Source organism: Maylandia zebra, linkage group LG14 (assembly GCF_041146795.1).
Source record: "Maylandia zebra isolate NMK-2024a linkage group LG14, Mzebra_GT3a, whole genome shotgun sequence".
Lineage (NCBI taxonomy): Eukaryota > Metazoa > Chordata > Actinopteri > Cichliformes > Cichlidae > Maylandia > Maylandia zebra.
The window spans coordinates 33914860-33936214 of NC_135180.1; the positions used below are offsets into that span (position 1 = coordinate 33914860).

Genomic DNA, 21355 nt, shown 5'->3' on the forward strand with positions numbered 1-21355 from the left:
TGGGTTAAGTAGTGATTTTAAACTGACTGTAGATGTGAGTCTGTCTCTGTCTTAACCTTGTGCTGAACATATCCGGGCGGAAAGGCTCAGTCATAGTTGGACAAGCTGTTAGAAAATTGGATTGATGATACATCTTGAGTCAGAAAGGTAAAAATTTCCTTATTGCATCTCACTGAGATCAATCATCCTTTGAACTCTCCTTAATTGATCAACTCATTGTCAAATTTGAATCATTTTCCTGGCTCGAGAAATGAAATGCATATGGTTACACGACTGTATTTTTACTCTTTCACACTTTGAAGCAGTCCCACACAGTCTCATTATCAATGGCATGTTCAATCAAGCACAGGTGGAGCATAGAGAATTACTAATAAGCTGACTGTCTTATCTGAGGCTGGGGTTGGGGTTGGTGTGTCATGGATAATTCAAGGGTGTGGTAAGAGTATTTTTCCGCTCCCATGTGACAGTTTGAAGGAGAAGGAAGAGACTTTTCTCTCACGTCCGGTTCAGTCTGGCTGTGAATGATGGGAGGTTAATGAACCATACAGAGGTGACCGCTAGTGATTAGAAGCATTATGTTCGGTCCTCTGTGAAGCATCTCCCTGTCACCTTAAACTCTAACAAACACCGAAAGACACACTCAAGAGCAAAAAAACTTTCCTTGAAAACAATTGTACTTTAGTTTTTTTGTTTTCAAAGTATTTTTTGACTTTTTCAATGTTGAAGAAGAACTTTTTTTTTCACTCGCTCAAACACATGCAGACTTTGTAGTTGGACAAAAGGACACTCATAGAGGAAGATCACAGTGAGTAATGTTTCTGTGTAAGGAGGAGGAAGCAGAAGTGCAACTTTCACATGTTTAGGTTTTGACTTTAGAGGGGAGAATGTCATTAACTGGAATCAACTGTTCCCTGAAATGCAAATGCATTTTTTTGCACTGTTGGTTTGGGGCAGTGACTCATAGGGCATTTCCTTCTAGGGTAGTCTCAGGACACTTTAGATGGTGAAGACAAAAGGCCATTTGGCTCAGACAGAGGAGCCAATTTGCATTGCAGTGAGGGTTTGCCCTTTGGATTCCAATTCTACAAACATGACACCTTTTTCCTTTTGTTATTCAGCTTTTACTGTCTACCCTTTGAGGGTGGGAGGTGGCAGAGGTGTTTGGTCAGTAGGAAAATGTCACTGTCACAGTGCTGCTGAAAGTCTCTCCCCCACCTCTCGTCTGTTATCTGTTGTTTGTGTAGTGATGGTGCCAGTGGCTCACGCCCAGCCTTCCCATGGGCTTCACGACTGGCAGGAATCACAGCTACATTTGTGTGTGTGTGTGTGTGTGTGTGTGTGTGTGTGTGTGTGTGTGTGTGTGTGTGTGTGTGTGTGTGTGTGTGTGTGTGTGTGTGTGTGTAATATAAATGTTACGTTCTTACTGAAAGAAGTTAGCTCATATATATATATATATTGATTTTGATTCCGTGGTTTACACTTCTCATAAAAAACTATTTCCTGTGTTTCTTATTGAATTAAACTTTTGGCAAAACATGACCATAAGACCGAGGGGAAATAGTTGCCAGCTTTTCGGTATAAATAATCAGTAAATTCCAGATAATAAATCAAAGTTTTGTCATTTGTTTTTAATCCCTGAACTGTCACCCACTTCCTGTTAAGTTGTCATATCCATTTTAATAATGTTTTCCTAATCTCAGACTTACTCCTCATGTATTCAGTTTCCTCTAAGCTGCCAACAGTAATTCCTATAACACATGTCATTATTTCTTTTTTATTGTGATAGTCACCTTACTCCAACACAGTGGGCTCAGGTAAACAGCTTAACCCCCCTTTTCTTTGCACACATTAAGCTCATAATCTAAATAGGCAAAACGTAAGCAGGCTGAATGCTCCTCCATACTTCAAATCACTGTCGGCATGAACACGTCTGTGTCCGTTACATTGATTCTTGTCTCGGTCCACAGCGGCACCCAAAGTGAATCGAATGAAGCGCTTTGTTTGGAAAAATATCTGCGTTTATGTCACCGCTGAAATTTCGATCTGTGCAGCATAAGTTGCTCCGTCGATACTTAAACGAGATAAAAATGCCAAAGTCTGTCTCCTTCCTCTTTTCTTCGAGCTAACATTATCCACAGATCCGTCTGTACGAGTGAAATTCTCTGAAAATGTTTTCTTTTCATTAGTCGTGTTCATGGGGGTGTTTTCATGTCTAAATCTGGACACCGAGCAAAGTATTTATTGATCAGTGACTCAAACCACTGCATATTGTTTAAAGGGAAATGAATTATGTTTGCCTTTCAAAGAAAATGCAGTTACAGAAGCAACAAACTAAAGAAACAATAAACAAGCCATACTAACGGCTGTTATAGAAACTAATACAGAAACGTGCTTTAATTGCTCCCCCACACACATTAGCACAATGAAACAATGGCTGCTCAGTCACACATTTTACTGCAAGCAATAAGACATCTCAAATCAATATTACATTTATTATGTTCCTGTATATTGTCCATGTAGGTTTTCCTCCTGTACATGTGAGTGCAGCTTTCTCACTACTGCATATCTTGTTTAAGTATTAAGTCACCAGAGGGAAGGATTATGTGGATTAACGATGCCAGGCATTTCTCTGCAGAGTCACATGGACGCTAAGCATTCTGTGAACATGAGAAATCCTGACTGGTGCCTCGTACTGGAGCTGCTTTTAAAAGGGGGCCAGACTGTGAGAATGGCTTCACCATACCTCTGCCAAAATTAGACCGGTTGCCACCGCTCAGTGAGGCCTGAAAAGTTTATAGAACAGTTGACACTGGAGCTGACTGCAGTGTAGCTGTTTTTATGCACAACATGGGCAGATTACCAGAAACTGTTTATGAGAGAAGCCAGGCTCCACCGTTTATTCGACTGTCTGGTCACGGAGGAAATTTGTGTACAGTTTGTTTTGGCACGTTCAGAGTTTGCACCTCTGTGACTGCTTTGGTGGATCACCTCTGAGGTGCGAACCCTGCTGTTTTGAAGATTATGACTCTTATGTATTCATCTCCCCTTTCCCACTGTTCTCTCAGTGTGTGTCCCAAGCTCACACGCTTTTCATGCATACTGGCCTGACAGGTCAACCTGAGACCACACAACCACACACATACACATACACACAGATTGGATTAGCTTCTTCTGGATTTTGCCCAGATGCTGTGTGGTAGGTCATGTAATAATTGACCCGCACTGGTCCTGCAGGGGCTTACTGAAGCCTCATTAAGGAATGTTTCTTTCTCTTTTCTTTTTTGGGGGGATGTTTTTGTGCCAGCTGTCTTAGCTACACCTTCCTTATTCTCTTATTTCTGCACACAATCTGCATTGTTACCGATATCGGGCTTTATTTAGTCCTTTTCAGAGCTTGCATGGAAAATCATTTTCTCCCTTTCATATCAAACAGTGGGAAAATGTCCTCCACAGACTTGATAATGGCCTGAACTTAAATAATCCATCTCAGTAAATGTAAAGCGTTAATCCATTTAGACCGTTTCTGTGACTTGTTGTTATTTCATTTCATGTCATGTCGATTATTTTCAGCATTTCTTGTCATTACATGATAGAAATAGTGGGGCGAAACAGGAAATGTTGGTAAAAAGAGAAGGGAAATGACACAGAGCAAAGAAAATCACCATCAATTATCTTCTAATGACTTATCCTCTGGAGGACAGTTTTTCAGGGCTTTCAGCAAAGACAGTGGATGTCTTTGTCTTTTCCCATATGCCACAAGTAAGTGCTTATGAATTCAGATACATTTTAAAATGCTACATCATGCATCATTATCAGAAAACACCCGATCATCCTTATTTTCTTCTCCACAGTCCCCGTAGAGAGCATGCTTCTGGTCCCAAAATCTTGTCCCTTGCAAATTTATGTTGATTCATCTTTTACAGAGATTTCACTACACTTAGGTTCAGCATTTATCTTGTAAATATATTATTTTGAAGTAAAAAGAGAATTAGAAGTGTTTCTCTGTTTCTTTATATTTATGTAACAATACAGCAATAAATAAGTCAAATGTGTACACAATGTATAGCAAACAGTGGTTTAATGTAGACTAGATATAGATGCTTTAACTCGCTCATGTTTTACCCTTCAAACGACAAACACTCTGTTTGTGTAGCTTGGTTCTTAGAGGGCCAGGCTCTAATATCTGTGGTATATTTATCTGTTACGGGAATAAAAAGGAGCATTGTTTGTGTGTTCATTCAGTGTTTCATGCGTTACAGCACAACATGCCCTGCCATGTCTTAGCTTGTTTTATGTGGAACTTGGCTCGGCTCTCAGAGCAGACCAATAAAACATGTTTGTGTGTAGGAGGCGGACTGGGAAAGCGGTGGCACACACACTGGTGTGTGTTTGGAGTAAAGAGTGAAAACGAGCTGAATGATCCTCAACCCACACAGCTTTTGACAAGCGCCTGTCTCTCCTGCGTTCACGCCACCTTCTTTATTGCATTACAGTCTGCGTTGACTTGAGAATAATATTTGAAGCTGGGATATAAGCCAATCGGCGCATGTTTCCTGCTGCTGTTTACCCAATTTGCCTGAGCTTTCCTCTGTCTCACCGCCTCTCCCTTTTTCCAGCTTCCACTCCCTCTCGCCGTCTTTTGTCTCCCCTCTTGCTGAGCTTACGCACAGGAGCAGGTGTTCACACTTACACGATATAACATCTCACGGTGAGTCAGTAATGAGAGATGAGAGGGCTCGATGACTTTTTAGGCGCGGTGGCTTATTTGTCCGTGAGGTGTGTGCCTCAGCAGTTAAAATTACATTCAGATTGTTTTTGTATTTTAGCAGCATAGAGATACACACACACACACACACACACACAATGGTGGTAACGCATGACAAAGAAAATATTTTGTATCGAAGCATATTTCTGTATGCCAACAAAATCTCAAAAGACAGCATGATTTTCAGTGCAGTCCCGTTTGCTCTTCAAAATATGCTGAAGGCTCATCTTTTTTTAATCCCACTTATTAATCTATTATTTCATGTCTCCAGGCAATCTAATCTGTTTTTTCTGTTTGTATAAAGCCTTCAGGTCTAGCGAGCTGAATTAGCAATAACATTACATGAGGATTTTTTTTACACCCTGATCATAAATATCAGCAAAAATAATTGACAGTCAAAGGGCTGCTGTACTGTAAAAATTAAAAAATGAAATAGTGGCCTGATCTTCTATTTCATGTTGAATCACATCGAGATTGAAGAACGTAATTAAATATTATTGCATATAACCTCCATTTCGCTGGCCCTCGTGGGTTGACAGAGCACATCGTTCTTGAATGACATAAAGAACTGGAACAATGACACTCCAGTTGTGTGCTTGACTGCTCTGGAAATGACATTCAGATGAGCGACTGTCCAAGGCTGAGTCGCAACCAAACAAAAATTGTCTGTTTCAAAGTTGGACCAAAATGTGCGACATGTTGAATCAAGAACAAAGGAATCTATGTCTCCTGTAGCAGTGTGCATTTCGCCGTGTGTTTTCTAAAGGTGACACGGAAAAGACAGGAACCACAAAGGAGCTAGTTTTCTGTGTGTCACTTCTCGCGCTCTCAGACGCCCTCCATTGCACTGCTCTTTGTGCAGGTCTGGCTCCTAAACTGGCATGTGACTGCAGATTTACCACAGTGGTATTAACTGCCTCCACTCTTCCTACAGTGCTATTGTTGTCTTTGAAGAATTAAATATAAAGCGGGAGTCAAAGGGGTGTCGAGACACACCCAACACTTGTTTTTCAACGGCAACCTTGTAGTTGTAGTCAGGCTGTCACTATCCCCTCTACACCTCTCTGCTCCTGAGGCACTCTGAGAATACCTGAGAAAGCAGGTGGAGAGCAAACAGGCTTAAATTTTTTGTTCAGGTCAATCCTCGCTAGTTGCTGTCTTTTCAACAATTAACAGTTTGTTGGATTTAACAGCGTAAAAATATACATAGTTCACCATGCAAAGTCTACAAAATTTTTCAAATAGAAGAATTTGTTAGGCCAGCAAGTAAAACATTATTATATGTGTGTATAAGTACACAAAGTGGAAGTAAATTCAAAGAAAAGAAAATGTATATAGTATACAGTACTGTATTTGTTTTTGTAAGCCTCTATCTAGCTACAGTTCAATAACTGTAATAATAACCTAAATCTTAGTGTTCAGTTTTTAACCGTTTGAGATTTGCTGCCATTTTATTCCTTGTTTGATTGCCTATTTTAGTTCAGAGAGGGAGTATTGGAGCAGGGTAAAGGCATAATCAGGTAGTCTGTGTGGACGGACATGTTTTGAGGATGTGCTTGTTGCTAAATGTGCACGTGTATACTTATGTAGGTATGTGTTGGGCTGGAGCTTTATTCAGTTGATGTGTGTTTGTCTGTGTGCAAGCAGACTGAGCTCTGGTTAATTCTGCAGCTCATCACGCAGCACAGCCAACTGCTGATTACACAGCACTTGTTTTGTCCTCACTCTACTCTGTTCTGCATCCATTGTCAGCCTGGGAGCCTGCACAGAATTAAACAGAGAGCTTTGTCTAACACGCTGTTACTCAAGCGTTGCTCTTCAGCTGTTTTGTCCTTGGCTCAGTGCTACAGCGGCGATACCTCTGCCCACATCTTCTCTGTGTTGAGAACCCAGCAAATGGTCAGAAATGTGTCGCCACTCATTGCCTTGATCTCCCTCTGGGGCTGAAGCGTGTTTACTCAGTCTGATGATATTATGACAATCAAGTGGGCATCAGTTCTGTTCCACTCCCTGTCTGGAGACTCCCTAGTGTCTGCTTTGGGACAGTTTGGCATGCAGACCTACATCGCTTCACTGATTAATATGAGATGCCTGTGCAGTAGCACCACTAGCATCACGTGAACATTAGCAGGATGTGACTTATTGTTTCAATGAGGAGCCGATGACACGACCCATGCTAAACACACACCGAGCCACATGAAAGCCAATTGTGCAACAGATGACTGCACAGTAGCTTTGAATGTGTCCATTTGATATCATAAGAGCTGTTTAGTTATCAAATGAAGGACATGCATCTGGGTGTTTGTGCTTCCTGCTTGCTTAAAGAGGAACTACAGTATATTGTTTAGGAAATCATAACAGAGAAGAGTATACAAAGATAGCAGAAGCTAACAGTTAAGATCAAAGGGTGTGCAAGTAAACAAAGATGGGGAATGGCGTTAGAAGAAAGAAATATTATGGATATATTTCCAGAATATCTTGAAAAACCTGCTTATCTTGTTCTAATATGTCTGCACAGCTGACCTGATGATGCAGAGTGTGTGGATTGTTTACTCTGAAGAATAAATGATCTCTACTTTGTAGAAAGACTTTGGTCCCGGGAGGTCTAGACAATCAAAGCTCTGCCTTCAACTAGGAATGTCCTGGTTTGTGAGGCGTGACGGACTGCAGTTTTTTTCCCCGTCTGATCTCCTGCTCTCTGTGTGAAGCCTCTTAGTTACTCAGTGCACATCAGAGCTAAAAATGTTGTGCACAAATCCAATCAAACCTCCACTTGTTTAACCATCCACCCTGCCAAATATTCCCCAGGTGCAATTAATTTGTCTCCTGTCTGAATCCCTCTGCTCTCTCAGCACTGCAGCAGAGAGTTGGCAGCAGCCAAGACATGCAATACTTCATGTCTTATAAGTTCTGTATTACAGCACATAATCCGAATCTGGTTTATCCGATCAGACTCCATAATGCAGAATGGTGTTTATGAGAGATGGGAGTGGGGCAGACAGCTTCTCAAGTCTGTCAACCAGCTTATTCCCCAGCTTTTATGGGCTTTATGATGACTGAGTGTTTTAACCCTTATTTCTCTCTTTGCTCTTGTCCTTCTGCAGGCACTGGCAGCAAATGCAGGCACAGGGTTTGCCGTGGCCGAGCCACAGGTGGCGATGTTCTGTGGAAAGCTCAACATGCACATCAACATTCAAACCGGCCGCTGGGAACCAGACCCATCTGGGACTAAGAGCTGTGTAAGAACCAAAGACGGTATACTGCAGTACTGCCAGGAGGTAAGACATTGTGACACAGACACGTCTTTATCCTGTCAGTCTCACAGACTTGATGAAACTCATTTACTACTTAGAACGCTCAGTAGCTTCATGAGTTGTCAGTTCATTAAATTAGATGGCTAGGGATGCAACTGTGTGAAAGTGCAAGAAACGTGTTTGAAGTAACAATTGCAAGGATTTTTATTTTATTATTATTTTTTTGGATAGTTGTTTTTATATGACTGCAATTAATCAAATTTAATTTCAGAACCACTTTCGGCTTTGAATGATTATTAAAGCTAGATAATCGAGATAAAGCAATTATTTTGCTGCGTTCTGTTTTGCAGTAATTGTTTTGCTTTCCTTTCCATTTACCTCTCAATGAATGTGCCAGACCGTGGCATATTTGGTTTCTTTATTTATTTCTAGCAGTTATTTAGTTGTTTAATTTGAATTATAATTAAAGTTCAGAGAAGTTTTAACAAATTAAGCTTTGCCTGTTAAGTAAAGTCTTTGAGTAGTTGTGTTAAACAATCCTGGTCTCAACACTGACCAAAACAACTGTGATGATGACTTTTGTGATAACTGAGCATGACATTACGTTGCCATTTATCCCCCATTTGTGCCATAGAAACAAGGAAATTTTCTTAAATTCGTGTATTTTTGAACATATATTTTGTCACATTTTCTTTATACTTTTTATACCTAAATAATAAAATAATAATTTCATCATGTCTGGTTGATTTTAAGAGTTTTCGGGTGGCACATGTGTGATGGCTAAACCTGCAGTCTACTGTGTGCTTTTATTCATTTTTCTTGTTCCATTTAGCAGCTTATTGGTGCTGCTGTCAGGAAATATATTAAATGTCATTTACTGAGAGTTAACTGAGAAGAATACTTTGACATTTTTGGATACACGCCTGTTTTCTGTCTGGTGGGGAGTTAGATGAGAGGATCAAACCGATCTCATGTCTGTACAAAAATAAAAAAGCAGTGAATTGGAAAAAAAAACAAGATATCCGGTTTAATAAGTGAACTTTAGAGCTGCTTTCAGGCAGATTTTTGGACAGAGCCAGGCTATTTTCTTTTTTCAGCCTTCTTGCTAAACTAAGATAACCTGCTCGTGGCAAATGAAAATGGTGTCTGTTCAAAACAGCTGGGTTTGCTTCACAGTAGGTTCACAATGAAATAACAAACTTTTGCACAACTTTAGATTATTAAGTATAAATTATTTGTTGAGGACATTTTAGGTTAGGTGGGTGGCATTGAAGACTAAATTGATGTGTACTGAGGGAAATTAGCTACTGTGGTGAGGGGAAAAGCCAATTTTCATTTTTCTGTGATTTGTCACTAGAGAGGCTATAAGGTGTTATTTACACTATGGTGGGTGGCTTTTAAATTCCCAGATCTTGTGACTGTCATTTTCTCAAGCTGCCTCTAAAACGAAGTTTTACACAACATGGATATCCTCACTCTTATTTACTCAGTACTCCTACTATACCTGCTAACCCAGGAGGCTTCTGGAAATGGTGTCATGGTTTATTATGCAGCCATCCAAGGGAAGAAAAAAAAAGCAGGGCTGTACATTTTCAAGCAACCTATCTCAAAAGCTTCAGTTGCATTTACCAATGACATTTTGTTGGCATTTGGGGAAAGTGTAAATCATATGCTCTTTCACGGATGAACAGATGGCATCTAGAGAGTATAAAGTGTGGATTAAAGGATCCTACTGAAGCTCCACTTATCTCACCTTCTCTCTCTCTTTCACACACATCTACACACGGACACACACGTACACAAATGTACGTTCTCTCAGTGCTGTCAGACTCCACAACAGTTGTATATAGTTGTATATAGTATTTGTATTTGTATTCTATTTTTATCTTATTGTATATTTATTTTATTTTATTCTACTGTATATAGTATTTTATTTTATTCTATTCCGTACAGTTGTGTACTGTATTTATTCTTATTGTATTCTAATTTTTGCCTCATAACTTTTGCACTGTCCACTTCCTGCTGTGACAAAACAAATTTCCCACGTGTGGGACTAATAAAGGTTATCTTATCTTATCTTATCTTAATATTAATTTGGGTCTTCTTCTTCCTGCAGATGTATCCAGAACTCCAGATTACAAATGTGGTGGAAGCCAACCAGCCCATTCGCATTGAGAACTGGTGCAAGAAAGAGAAGAAAGTGTGCAAAGGGCACGCCCATGTTGTAGTGCCTTACAAATGCTTAGGTAAGCTTGTGCACTTATGAGTGGTTCAAGGGTCGGGAGAAATCACTTAGGTGGTAAATAACCCTTCAAATCTAGATGTTCTTCATTTTCCCCCTTTGTCTGTATTATCCATCAGGGTGGAGAAAGATTAGAGTATGATACATCTTAGCCACAGGCAGAGGTGACATAGAGCAATATTGGAGTCTGATTCAGTTGACTAATTCTGGCCTTGAGCTGCAGATTGAGCAGATCCAGGCTGGATGGGAGCTAATGTGTTTCAGAATGGATGGCTTAGGGCCATGAGCCTTTTATTGCTGGGGAGGCTTGTTGAGCAATAAACTGCAATCTTATCCCCCCTTCCTCAGACAGTGGCCATAAACTCACACAGACACACAGGGTCAGCAAGAGAGGGGTCTGTGAGGAGGCCTACTTTATTACTCCCCATTTCGCCATTCGCCTGCACTGTCATAGACAATGCTCTCTCTCCTCTGTCTCCTGCAGAATCTCTGTAATCAGCAATGGCAACATGGCTATATTCTGGTTTATTAAATGTCAGATATAGCCCCAGACTATGCAGGCCACATGCCTCTGTGGCCCCTGACTTACAAAAACACAGTACACTCCTGCTACCGCTGAGGATTGCAATAAGATAGAAATGGAGTCTTGAAACTCCTCCCTGTATTTGTCCAGCCATGTCAGGAAGAAAAAATATCTTCCTTCATGCTGCTAACACTTTCCGACATTCTTCCTCTGTCCAAAGGCCTCTTGCTGATTGAGTTGTGCCGCTTTCCAGGATGAAAAAGCCATTAGCACTTGCACTGGACTGTGAAATAGGCTACCATTCAAGAGCATTTTTGGCAAATGCAGAGAGGTGGTTTTGGGGTACTCCATGGGACAGCAAACACACATCCAGAGCGGCTACTTGGTGGCTGAGACGTGAATACAGATGAGAGATTTAGAGGCGGAATCATTTTCCAAAATTTCACTATGGCTTCCTCTCATCTGACATCCAGAGGCTACAATACTTAATAGGACTGTACTTTCACTACAGCTGACTGTTGCACCTGAACTCTTTAAGCATAGTTCAACAGCAGTGAAACGACTTCCATTTGATTAGGCCAATTTCATTACCTCTTCTAGAATAATTAAGGATTCACTCTTGCACATTTTTCGTCATCATTGTTAAAGGGGTGACACTCATGCCCTATCAATTTACAGAGCCCTCTCTGCTGCTCTGCTAAGCTCCAAATGAGGAGCCTCAACTGAGAAAGCAGAGGACAGATGGAGAAGGAGAGATAAACATAAGGTGTTGGTGAGAAGAAGGCTGTTCAGAGGGTTTCTGCTTAATTATGTAATGGAGCATTTTAGGGGGATTAGTTGGAGGGCTCTGATCATACGCTTCATGACATGCCATGCTTCTGCCACTTCACCGTGGCTCCTCTCTGCAGTCCATTACTTGTCAGGCCTCTCTATCATATCAAATGCAGTAACAAGTGCTTTTAAATTATTCATTGTTTGCAATGTCTGCATAATGTTTCAGAGAAATGGACATCAGAGGTTCCGCCTTTTGTTTGTCAGTGTACTTTAATTATACTAGATTCAAAAAGAAATGAAATGCTCCAAAGGGAGCTGGGCTTTAGCTGGAAGGATTCGATTAAAAGGGCTAGACCTGCACCCATGTCAAATTAATAGGTTTATATGAATAATGCAAGTGCTAAGGAAGAAGCTCAGTGTAAAAGGAGAGAGATGGGTTGTGCTGTAGTCCATCTCTCTCCATGCAAAGGCTCAGAGCCACAATCCCTCCATGTTTCCTGTCCTCAAACAATGGCTCTGCAAATGAATGCGATTTTTGTTCCATGGCGCTTTAATCCCTGCAGCATGATGTCTTTGTCAGACGAGTCAGGATTATTTTAGAGACTTTTTTATTATTATGTCTAGAATGGTAAAAACGGTTATTGCACATGTGTGACTCTGGTGTTTGTTGGCGTGTCTGTTACATAGTGATTAAATTGACTGCAGACTGCATGTTATTGGAGAAAAATATAGGTGCACTCTTTGTATTTGCAAACACTGATTTATTGAGACAACTTTACATTTGCATTTTGGTTTTATAGAACTAGGGGCTTAAATTCTGCTGCCCCTGGTAGCTGTCTCCAATATGGCATCATTTATTTGAGGCATATTAAAGCCTTTTTAAGATACTTTGTAGACTTTTCAGGAGGCATTTTAAAGCGATTTTTAGGTGGGTGGGAAATGTACATAATTGCATAACATTTATGCACATGGCACATTCTTTGCTTTTCCTGTTGACTAAGTCTATTGGTGGAACAAAGGGCAGGATACACAGTGACAAGTTCAGTTGTCGTAACAGATGCTGAGTTGTGCTATTGTGAATACACTGAAAATGTGTACAAAAAAAGCTTGGTGCGCTATCTGTTAGTATTCCATTATGGCTTGAAAAATGTTTTGCAGAGTCAGAAATAAGTCTTCAGGCCATCACAAAACATTTTCTAGGGTCTAAAACCAGTAGTTAAATGAAGTGTTCTTTCCATTATGTGTCATCGAACTCCAGCTACTTCCTGATTTTAGAAATGTCTGGTTCCCTCCCCAAAAAAGCACAATCCAAATGTAAATGACAGGTTAGCCAAGAAATCAAAAATAACTTCACATTAAACGAGCTATATGGCTTAAAATCAGACAAAGCAACAGGTGCATGCATGTATTAATAATATTCCTCTAATTTATTTTAAAATTATGTATTTCAAACTATTTTTGTCCAGGAAACACTCATTTTTTCCATCCATATTTATATTTGAATTTAGGGTGTAGAAATTATCACTGAAATTAATGACAGCAGGTTTCACCTTGAGAGTCCTTGAAACACAAAAGCTATGCGCTATGATTTAGCACCTTGCAGCAGTGAGAGGATCTTCAGTACATGCCTTATATGCATTCGGTGCAGCCAGACCAGGAATTTGACAGTGTTAGCAAGGGCATCTGATAGATGGCAGGTTAAAGGAAAAGTGGATGAATAGAGTATGTGGAGAGGAGGTCACCGAAATAGAAGAGTATGCTCTTATGCTCACACTTGCAACTACACAAACTGATAATGCACAGAAAACACACGGTGCTGGGTTTCTTGCAGTGAGCAAGGCACAGCTGCTCACCGAACACCATCATCCATCACCCACTGCAGTGTGACTGCATACGGCATCTGCTTGAAACCCACTCCACCTCACAACCAGAGAAGCCTCTGAGAGTGAGTGGACGAAATGAAAGCATAAGTAAATGAATCGCTTAGCATCCGGTGGAGAATATATGGAGCTGAGGGTTACAGGGAGTCATATTCGTCCTTGAGCTTCTCAGTTTCTCTGGAAAGGAGGCCAGAGTTAGTAAAGCAGAAGGCAATTTAAATCATTAGCAGCAATGAAATAAAATAAAAGTTGTTCTCCTACAAAGTGAGCAAATGTCATTGTTAGAGCTCTACTTGCTTAAAAGTGGAGGACAGAAATATCAGCAGCAAATCCATAAAAATGAAGGGAGTAATCATGCAGAATGGCCACTTCAAGTGTTTATTTTATAATAATTTTGTTATATTATTGGGCTTGGCTGTTCTATTATTCTACTGTAATGCCCTGTGGAGTCATGACAGAGCTAATTTTTACCCGTTAACAATATATAGAATTGCAGATATATGGGACAGAAATTGAGCTATAAAATGTGGTGAAATAGAAGTAGTGCAAGAACAAGTAATGAGAATAAAGGGTATAAAATGTTCACAGTGACAGAAGTGTCAAACAAAGCCATGAATCATATCTTCATTGAAAGCCAGAAGACAGATAAAATGTTAAATCAGATGCATTCAGTATTCTGTTGAATAATTTTGTGCCAACCAGCAATTGCACAATTACTTAGATGCAATTGATGTGTCTAAGTAGAGAACCTGGATAAATCTGCTTAATGTGGCTAACCTTAACCATTGGTGGGTATAAAGCAGACGGGGGTCTGAAGGGGGGGTGGTGAGAAGCAGCTGCTGAGTCCTCTACTATTTCAGGCTCTCTTCTCTTCCTATCCTACCCTCTCATTTTCCAAAACACTGCTTTTTCGCCCTCTACCCGCCTGCCTCGCCTCGCCTGTGCTCCAGCAGCCCTGCCTGAGGCCGAGTTTAGGGCGAACCACTAAATGAGCAGTTATAGGACAGCTCCCAGCCCTCATCGTGAAACCTCTAGACCCTGATTTGTGTGCTTTCAGCCCGCGCTCTAAACCTTCTATTCATTGGGCCCTCTTTTTCTTTCCCTGCCTGGCTGCCTGGCTTTCCATCTGTTTCTGGTGGCCATGGCTCTACCTGAGCAACTTGTCACACTGCCAGCATGTGAGCAGTCACTGTCCTTTTTAATCTTTCTTATGACCCCTGCACCATTTTCTCAGACGTGCATGTTTTTCTTTTTTCATCTTAAATCTATTCATAGGAACTCACAAGAAACCTTTCAAGCCATTTATTTCTTCCAGATCCTCTTTCTGTCAGCTCGCTCTATGAATAAAACATCGCTGAATTGAATTCATCAAGCAAATGATGTCATTTTCTTGCAGGAAGAGCCTGGACTACCTTAAAAGAGTCACAGTGTGAAACCTGATTTTCTCCACTGCCATTTTGATTGCAGATGGGTAACAGATGCAGCTATAGAAGGGAGATGAATCCCTCTCAGGTTCTGAGGCAGCTACAAGTGTTAAAGTGCCAAATGCCCTCTCTGTTATACCGCTGGAATGAAGTAGCTAGGACCAGGCAGCTATGAATTATTGAATCTTGGCCCCCTTTTTTGCTCTTCATCTATTCCTTTTTAGTCCAACTATGAGATATTTTTATAAACCCTGGCAGTGCTGTTAGGCAGTGATTAGGCTTTTTTTGGACAGATTGGTGGTGTGAATAACAGGCATATTGGTCCATTTTCTGTTTTGCTGTTACAGTGGGCGAGTTTGTGAGTGACGTCCTTCTGGTTCCTGAAAAATGCAAGTTCTTTCACAAGGAGCGTATGGACATGTGCGTCAGCCACCAGCAATGGCACAGTGTGGCCAAAGAGGTAAGGAAGGAATTACCTCACAGGAAATGGTGGGAGGCTGTGTATCCTGTGGGAAGACGTTGTTAGCTTTAACTCGCAGATTAAACAAGTCTCTTCTTCCTGTCATACGGATCGTTCTTATATTACTTGCCCGTATTTCCACTCTAATGTCTTTCCACCTGTCTCTGAGAGTCTCTGAGGTCCTCTGATCATAGACGGATGGGGAGTCCTCACATTTCAGCTGTTAATCAGATTAGTGTTGTGGCTGTAATGCAGCTAATCCCACAGGGCGGCTCCAGAGCCACCCCTTTGGGGCCAGTATGACCACGGCTCACAGAGCCAATCATGTCACTCCCTGCCTCATGCTCCCTCAGTCCTACAGTCCAAAAAAAAATAGGCCAAAGACTGAGTATCATCTTCAGCCTTAGTTTGTGGGGCATCCAAAACAACCTGTAGTCGATAACAAATATGTTACACCTAAGCACGGATAAATCTTGGCAGAGGGAATAAGTGAGTAAGAAAAATGCTTCAAAAACAATCTCTCCCTCACCACCTGCCACTGGGATGTTCTTAAGCAGGGCGGCAAATTCAGTGGAGTTTCTCAGCCGCCATCAATTAGAGCGAGCTTGCACTCAGTGCTTGCATCAGCATTGTTGAAAAATAGCTTGGCAGTTGAAGGACTACATGACTTTTTATCATTCCAGTCAGTATGTGGCTGAAGAATGAGCTCTATCCTGCTGGTGGAGAAACCTCCTCTGCGCAGCACTATTCTTGAAGTTAGAATAAACAATGAAATTCAGCTTACATATAAATGTTCTTACAGTGCTGGGAAAAAGTATTTCCCCTTTTCTGAATTGCTTTCTCTTTTGCATATTTGCTACACTTGTATATTTCAGATTCTTCAGACATATTTAGCAAATGTGAGAGCAGCCTTTTTGTTCTTCTTAGTCAGCAGTGATGTTTACATTGGAGCTCTCCTATGAATGCCATTGTTGCCTAGTCTCTTACTTATTGTTGAGATTCACCAATATTGACTAATCTTGATTGAATGGGCTTGGTTGCACCTTTGTAAACAGTCACTTGGAATAGCAAATAACCTTGTTATCAAAGATCAGTGAAAGAAACAGGAAGCCTTGTCCTTGGCATTCTACACTGGAAGTCCTGGTGGTTGTGTCCTGAGGCTCTTAAGATGATTGCTTCTTCCATAACTCACATACTCCTTTATCAGGCCAGGCTTTCGTTGATGCTGAGGTCTTTTAAAATTGTCTCGATTAATAAAAGTTCAACAAATATCACTTTGTCAAAGTTAAAGCTGGTAAATTGGAGAGTGACCGACCCCGTGCCACGTGCCCTTTTCTTTCACCCCCCAGGCCTGCGGCAAGAGCTCCATGGTGCTGCACAGCTATGGCATGCTGCTGCCCTGTGGCATTGATAAGTTCCAAGGCACAGAATACGTGTGCTGCCCCGCCTCTCGCACAGAGTCCACCCAACCTTCCCTCCCCTCCCAGGAGGATGACGAAGATGAAGAGGTAGAGGATGAGGAGATTGACGAGATGGACCTGGATGAAGAGGAGGCTGTCGAGGACAGGTGAGCAATTGCGAAGGTGGAGGGCAGACTGCATCTGGATGTGTTCATGAAATATTGCAAGCAAAATAAGCGCTGCGTTGGGAAGGGCGGATGTAACTGGCCATCTGGATGAATTAAAGTTTTGTGACATTGATCCATGGCAGCTGCTCTGTCTCTCTTGATAAATCACTCCTTTCAATGGCTTACACCTCTTCACTTAACCGACTCTTTCCCTCATCAGCGAGACACCAGCTGACGAGCAGCCCACACAGAAGGAGGAATTGGTAGATGAGGATGAAGATGAGGAGGTGGAGGACGAGGAGGAGTACCACTATGTCTATGAGGACGAGGAGGCTGACAAGGAGGATGAGGATGAGAAGAAAGAAAGCAAAATGTCTGACAACCAGGATGAGGACAAGATTCTACAAGAAGTGAAAGGTTTGTAATGTGCTGTTAGATGCTTTCATATCATCCACTCAGCCCCCTCCCTCTAACTCTCCCTTTATATGCACTTGCCACTACCTACATCTTAAATATAATCAAACCTTTTCAACCTTTCAGCTAGATCCAGTTATACCTAAATCCCCACCGGTCTGTAATTAGATAAGCTGAGCTCACACCAGATACTGTGATGAACTGTTCTTCTTGTATCAGACTGAAGGGACATATCACCCTTTCTCATTCTTAGATAAGTCCAGCTCAGGCTGAACAGAAAGGAGGTTATGAACATGTTATTATCTAGATTCTGTAGTTTTCTGAGTGTTTGTAATTGAGACTGCTGCCCAAAATGGCTGGTTGATCTAACAAGCTGTACTCTGGCAGCGGTGTGCACCCTGGAGGCTGAGACCGGCCCCTGTCGTGCCTCCATGCCCCGCTGGCACTTCGACATGAGCCAGAGGAAGTGTGTGCGCTTCATTTACGGTGGCTGTGCCGGCAACCGCAACAATTTCGACTCAGAGGAGTACTGCATGGCCGTGTGCAAACGTCTGAGTAAGTCTCACGTGACAGAGGCCGCTTTAACAAACCCTCCGCTCTCTTTATCTGTTTGTGTCTTTGCTGCAAACTTCCCACTGAAAGCCTTCAACGAAATTATAGATGTAGTAAACAGAACACCTGTTCTGCAGTCGTTCTTTCCACGTTACTTCACAGCCACGTCCTCCTGAATATACTCTAAGCTGTTCTCTTTTGCTTTATTTTTCCAAACAATTATTTTTATTAATTATTTCAGTTTAAAAAATCATATCAAAAGTGACAGAATCTTCTTGGTGCAAAGAAGGTATTTTTTTTTATCATCAGTTAAATTAGTTGAAATCTGTTTAAATGTGAGTCAGATTTTGTTTGATATTTAAATGATGATGTAAACCAATTCTTCAAATTACCATTTATTTGCTACTTCTTAATCCGTCAGATTTCATCCTTGCATCACTACACATAATGACATTTTTCATTTACTTTTTTTATGAAATAGTTTATTTGTAAAGACAAGATATAGCAGGTTCATTACTTTAGTGAAACGCTCTACTAATTTTGAACTGCAGACATTTTCCATATTAGTATTATCTAGTAGAAAGAAATCACATTTTCATTAGGTTTCATTTGAATATAAAATTATTTGAATAAAAGATTAAATACTGGAAATGTTATTTTCTTCCAGTCTTCTGCCTGACTGTCAAATCGGAGTTCTCTGTAGCAGTAAAAGAGAAAACTGTAAAACGCATTTAAAATTTAAACTAAATTTCAATTTAAAAAAAAAACCACTCATACTTTCCCCTCAGTAGTGTTCCTCTTTCTTCTTCTTTGACGGTCAATGTTTGCTCCCGGCATGAGTTTGTTTCTGTCTGTCTATCAGCAACCTGTCTCTTCTGATCACAGAGCACTGCAACTATTTTTGTTAGAAACCACCAGCATATGTCAGTCAGTAGCCCCTTTTTTTGCACCTGCAGTGATTTACTTCCCATCAGGTTAGACATAGTTCACAGTTGTAACCAACTGAATTTTTTCTTCATTTTTAAGGACTGAAGCTGCTAAATTTAGGAATTAGAAAATAAAGGTCCTTATTTTTAACCCATTCCTCTTTTTTAAGATGACGGGGCCAAAGTGCTTGAGGTGTCTTTCTATTTGCCAGCCTGAAGCAGGACTGTTTTTGCAAGTTGCAGGGATATGAGGAGGGAGCGGTGCGTGACTGTATAGAACAGAGCCCTCTGGCTTCACCCCCTGTGACCCAGTTGTCAAATACGGAGATATTTCTATTAGTGTCGGAGATGCGACCTGTCAGCAGAAAGCCGATTGGAAGATGAAAAGAACTGAAATGGAAAGACTGTCAGATTCTCTTAAATTTATCAGACTTACTGAGGGTGGAAGAACGCCAATGAGAGGAGTGCATCTGTGAGGATTTAGGTCCGGCGTCAATCTCCTTTCGCCTTTCAGCTCTTTCTCTCTGTGCCCAGTTGTCTGCCTGTGTGTCTGTCTTGCTGCCTACCTGTTTCTGCCAGGATCGGCTGGTCTGCTAGCCCGTCTCTCTATATGTGTCAGTCTGTCCGGTTGTCAGTTTGCTGCCCTGACCTCTCGCCATCTGTGTCTGACTTTGCAGCCATGCCCCCGACTCCTCAGCCCACCGATGATGTCGACATCTACTTTGAAACCCCCGCCGACGACAAGGAGCACAGTCGTTTCCAGAGAGCCAAGGAGCAGCTGGAGATCAGACACCGTAACCGCATGGAGAGGGTGAGTTTACCAGCAAGAATCAGGACGCTGATTCCTGAGAGGCAATATGTAAGGATCTTTCCACTCAGCTGCACTGTGTGACCACATTGTACATGATCGCAGATGCTTTGAAGAGATTTATTTCAGTAAAGCTGGTAGCTTTTTTGTTGCATCATTGGCAGTCAAATAGATATTTGTAGGAGGAAAAGGAGCAAGTGTATTATCTATGTTGTTTTTAAAAAAAATAAGTTAGAAGTCACATAAATCATTTGAATTTGAGATAACAACAAGAAACAAAGTCGTACTTTATCAGTTTCTTACCTACCTGGTATTGTTTTCCCAACAAAATAGCAGTTTTCTGAGTCATCGTAGGACTGCCTTTTATCTCCATTTCACTTCCTTCCCTCTCTATGCACTTCTCTCTCCAGGTAAGAAAAGAGTGGGAAGAAGCTGATCGCCAGGCTAAGAACCTGCCCAAGGCTGAACGGCAGACATTGATCCAGGTAAGACACTGATCCTTTCCCATGGGAGTCGCCCCTCCCCTCGGTTTGTCCCTTTGTTTGAATGAGGGATGATGGCTTGGGTCCCTCACTCCCTGTACCATTAAAGATCCCGTTTCCCTGGCTGTTCCATCTTTATCACTCTAAGGCTAAATGAGGACATTGTTTGAACGGGAAACCTTCTAAATGAGTCCCCAAGTCCCTTAACAAGCCTGGAAGGCGACATGAATGAAATTGAGACTTGTGTTTTTCTGTTAGTAGAAACTGAAAGAGTGCTATGCAGTTTAGTGTGCATATGTAAGATTTTGAACTGGTTTACAGCACTTCCAAGCTATGGTGGAGTCCCTGGAGGAGGAAGCAGCCAGCGAGAAGCAACAGCTGGTGGAGACTCACCTCGCCCGGGTAGAGGCCATGCTGAATGACCGACGCCGTCTGGCCTTGGAGAACTACCTGGCTGCCCTGCAGGCTGACCCCCCCAGGGTAAATGGCACACACCTGCTTCTCAGAGCAACTTTGTCATCCTTACCTTTCTCCATCTGGATGTTTCTTTTTCCTTTCCGTAGTCAATTTGAAAATAAATCTACGCATATATTTCTGTCAGGCCACATTTACCACCAATTGCAGCTAATCTCATATCCTGCTAAAAAGAGCCTCTGACAACTTGCAGTCTATCATGAAGAGAATGGATTACTGCACCCATAAAAACACATATCCCCAAATCCCCCAAAGCACAAAGTCAATCACATTTCACCCTACAGCTATAATCCTTGTGTCAAGTTATTTTTAATTCCTTTTATCTAATAGACTTTTGATGCTTTTTGCCAGCACACAGTTTGGCACTCTGTTAGAAGGTGCTGGTCACCTTTCCAATACCACTAATGTTGGGTTTATCAGCAAAAAGGGAATTGATTTAATGCCTTCATTTGTTCTCATTTCAAGTTTAATGACGTTGCCAGATTTAAGAGCACAGCTTTCGTTACACCTCCAAAACTGTTAATTGCATCATCTGTAGTCTGATGCTATTTCTGTAAGTGCTGCAGAAGATTTTATGTTATGTTTTATGTGAAGTTAATCATTTTGCATTTCAAGCCAGCATTCTCATTGTTCTTCTCCTCGGATATATGACGAGCAAGAGAAAAATAATTTTCACTTATTTTATGTCTAACATAAAGCTAAATGGGTCATTTTTAATGAGAGTCTAAGGAGCGTGGAAAGAAAAGCGTTTGGACTAGCTCCTTAGACTACGATGACCTGGATGACTGAGAACCTTCACAGACTTTTTAA

General features: G+C 41.3%; 1 protein-coding gene across 7 annotated transcripts in view; it reads left to right on the forward strand.

The window, feature by feature from the left end:
• Nucleotides 1-21355, forward strand: part of aplp2 (amyloid beta (A4) precursor-like protein 2) — a 52547-nt gene that overhangs the window by 20642 nt on the left and 10550 nt on the right. For 6 of the 7 annotated variants that reach the window (XM_004560483.5, XM_012921679.4, XM_012921677.4 and 3 more), the window contains exons 2-10: nucleotides 7870-8043; nucleotides 10136-10265; nucleotides 15210-15322; nucleotides 16672-16889; nucleotides 17110-17306; nucleotides 17691-17858; nucleotides 19459-19592; nucleotides 20000-20074; nucleotides 20393-20551. In XM_004560483.5, coding sequence (XP_004560540.1) covers nucleotides 7870-8043; nucleotides 10136-10265; nucleotides 15210-15322; nucleotides 16672-16889; nucleotides 17110-17306; nucleotides 17691-17858; nucleotides 19459-19592; nucleotides 20000-20074; nucleotides 20393-20551 — 1368 coding nt within the window. The remainder of the gene's footprint in view (nucleotides 1-7869; nucleotides 8044-10135; nucleotides 10266-15209; nucleotides 15323-16671; nucleotides 16890-17109; nucleotides 17307-17690; nucleotides 17859-19458; nucleotides 19593-19999; nucleotides 20075-20392; nucleotides 20552-21355) is intronic. The other variant, XM_076873403.1, reaches the window with a different exon arrangement.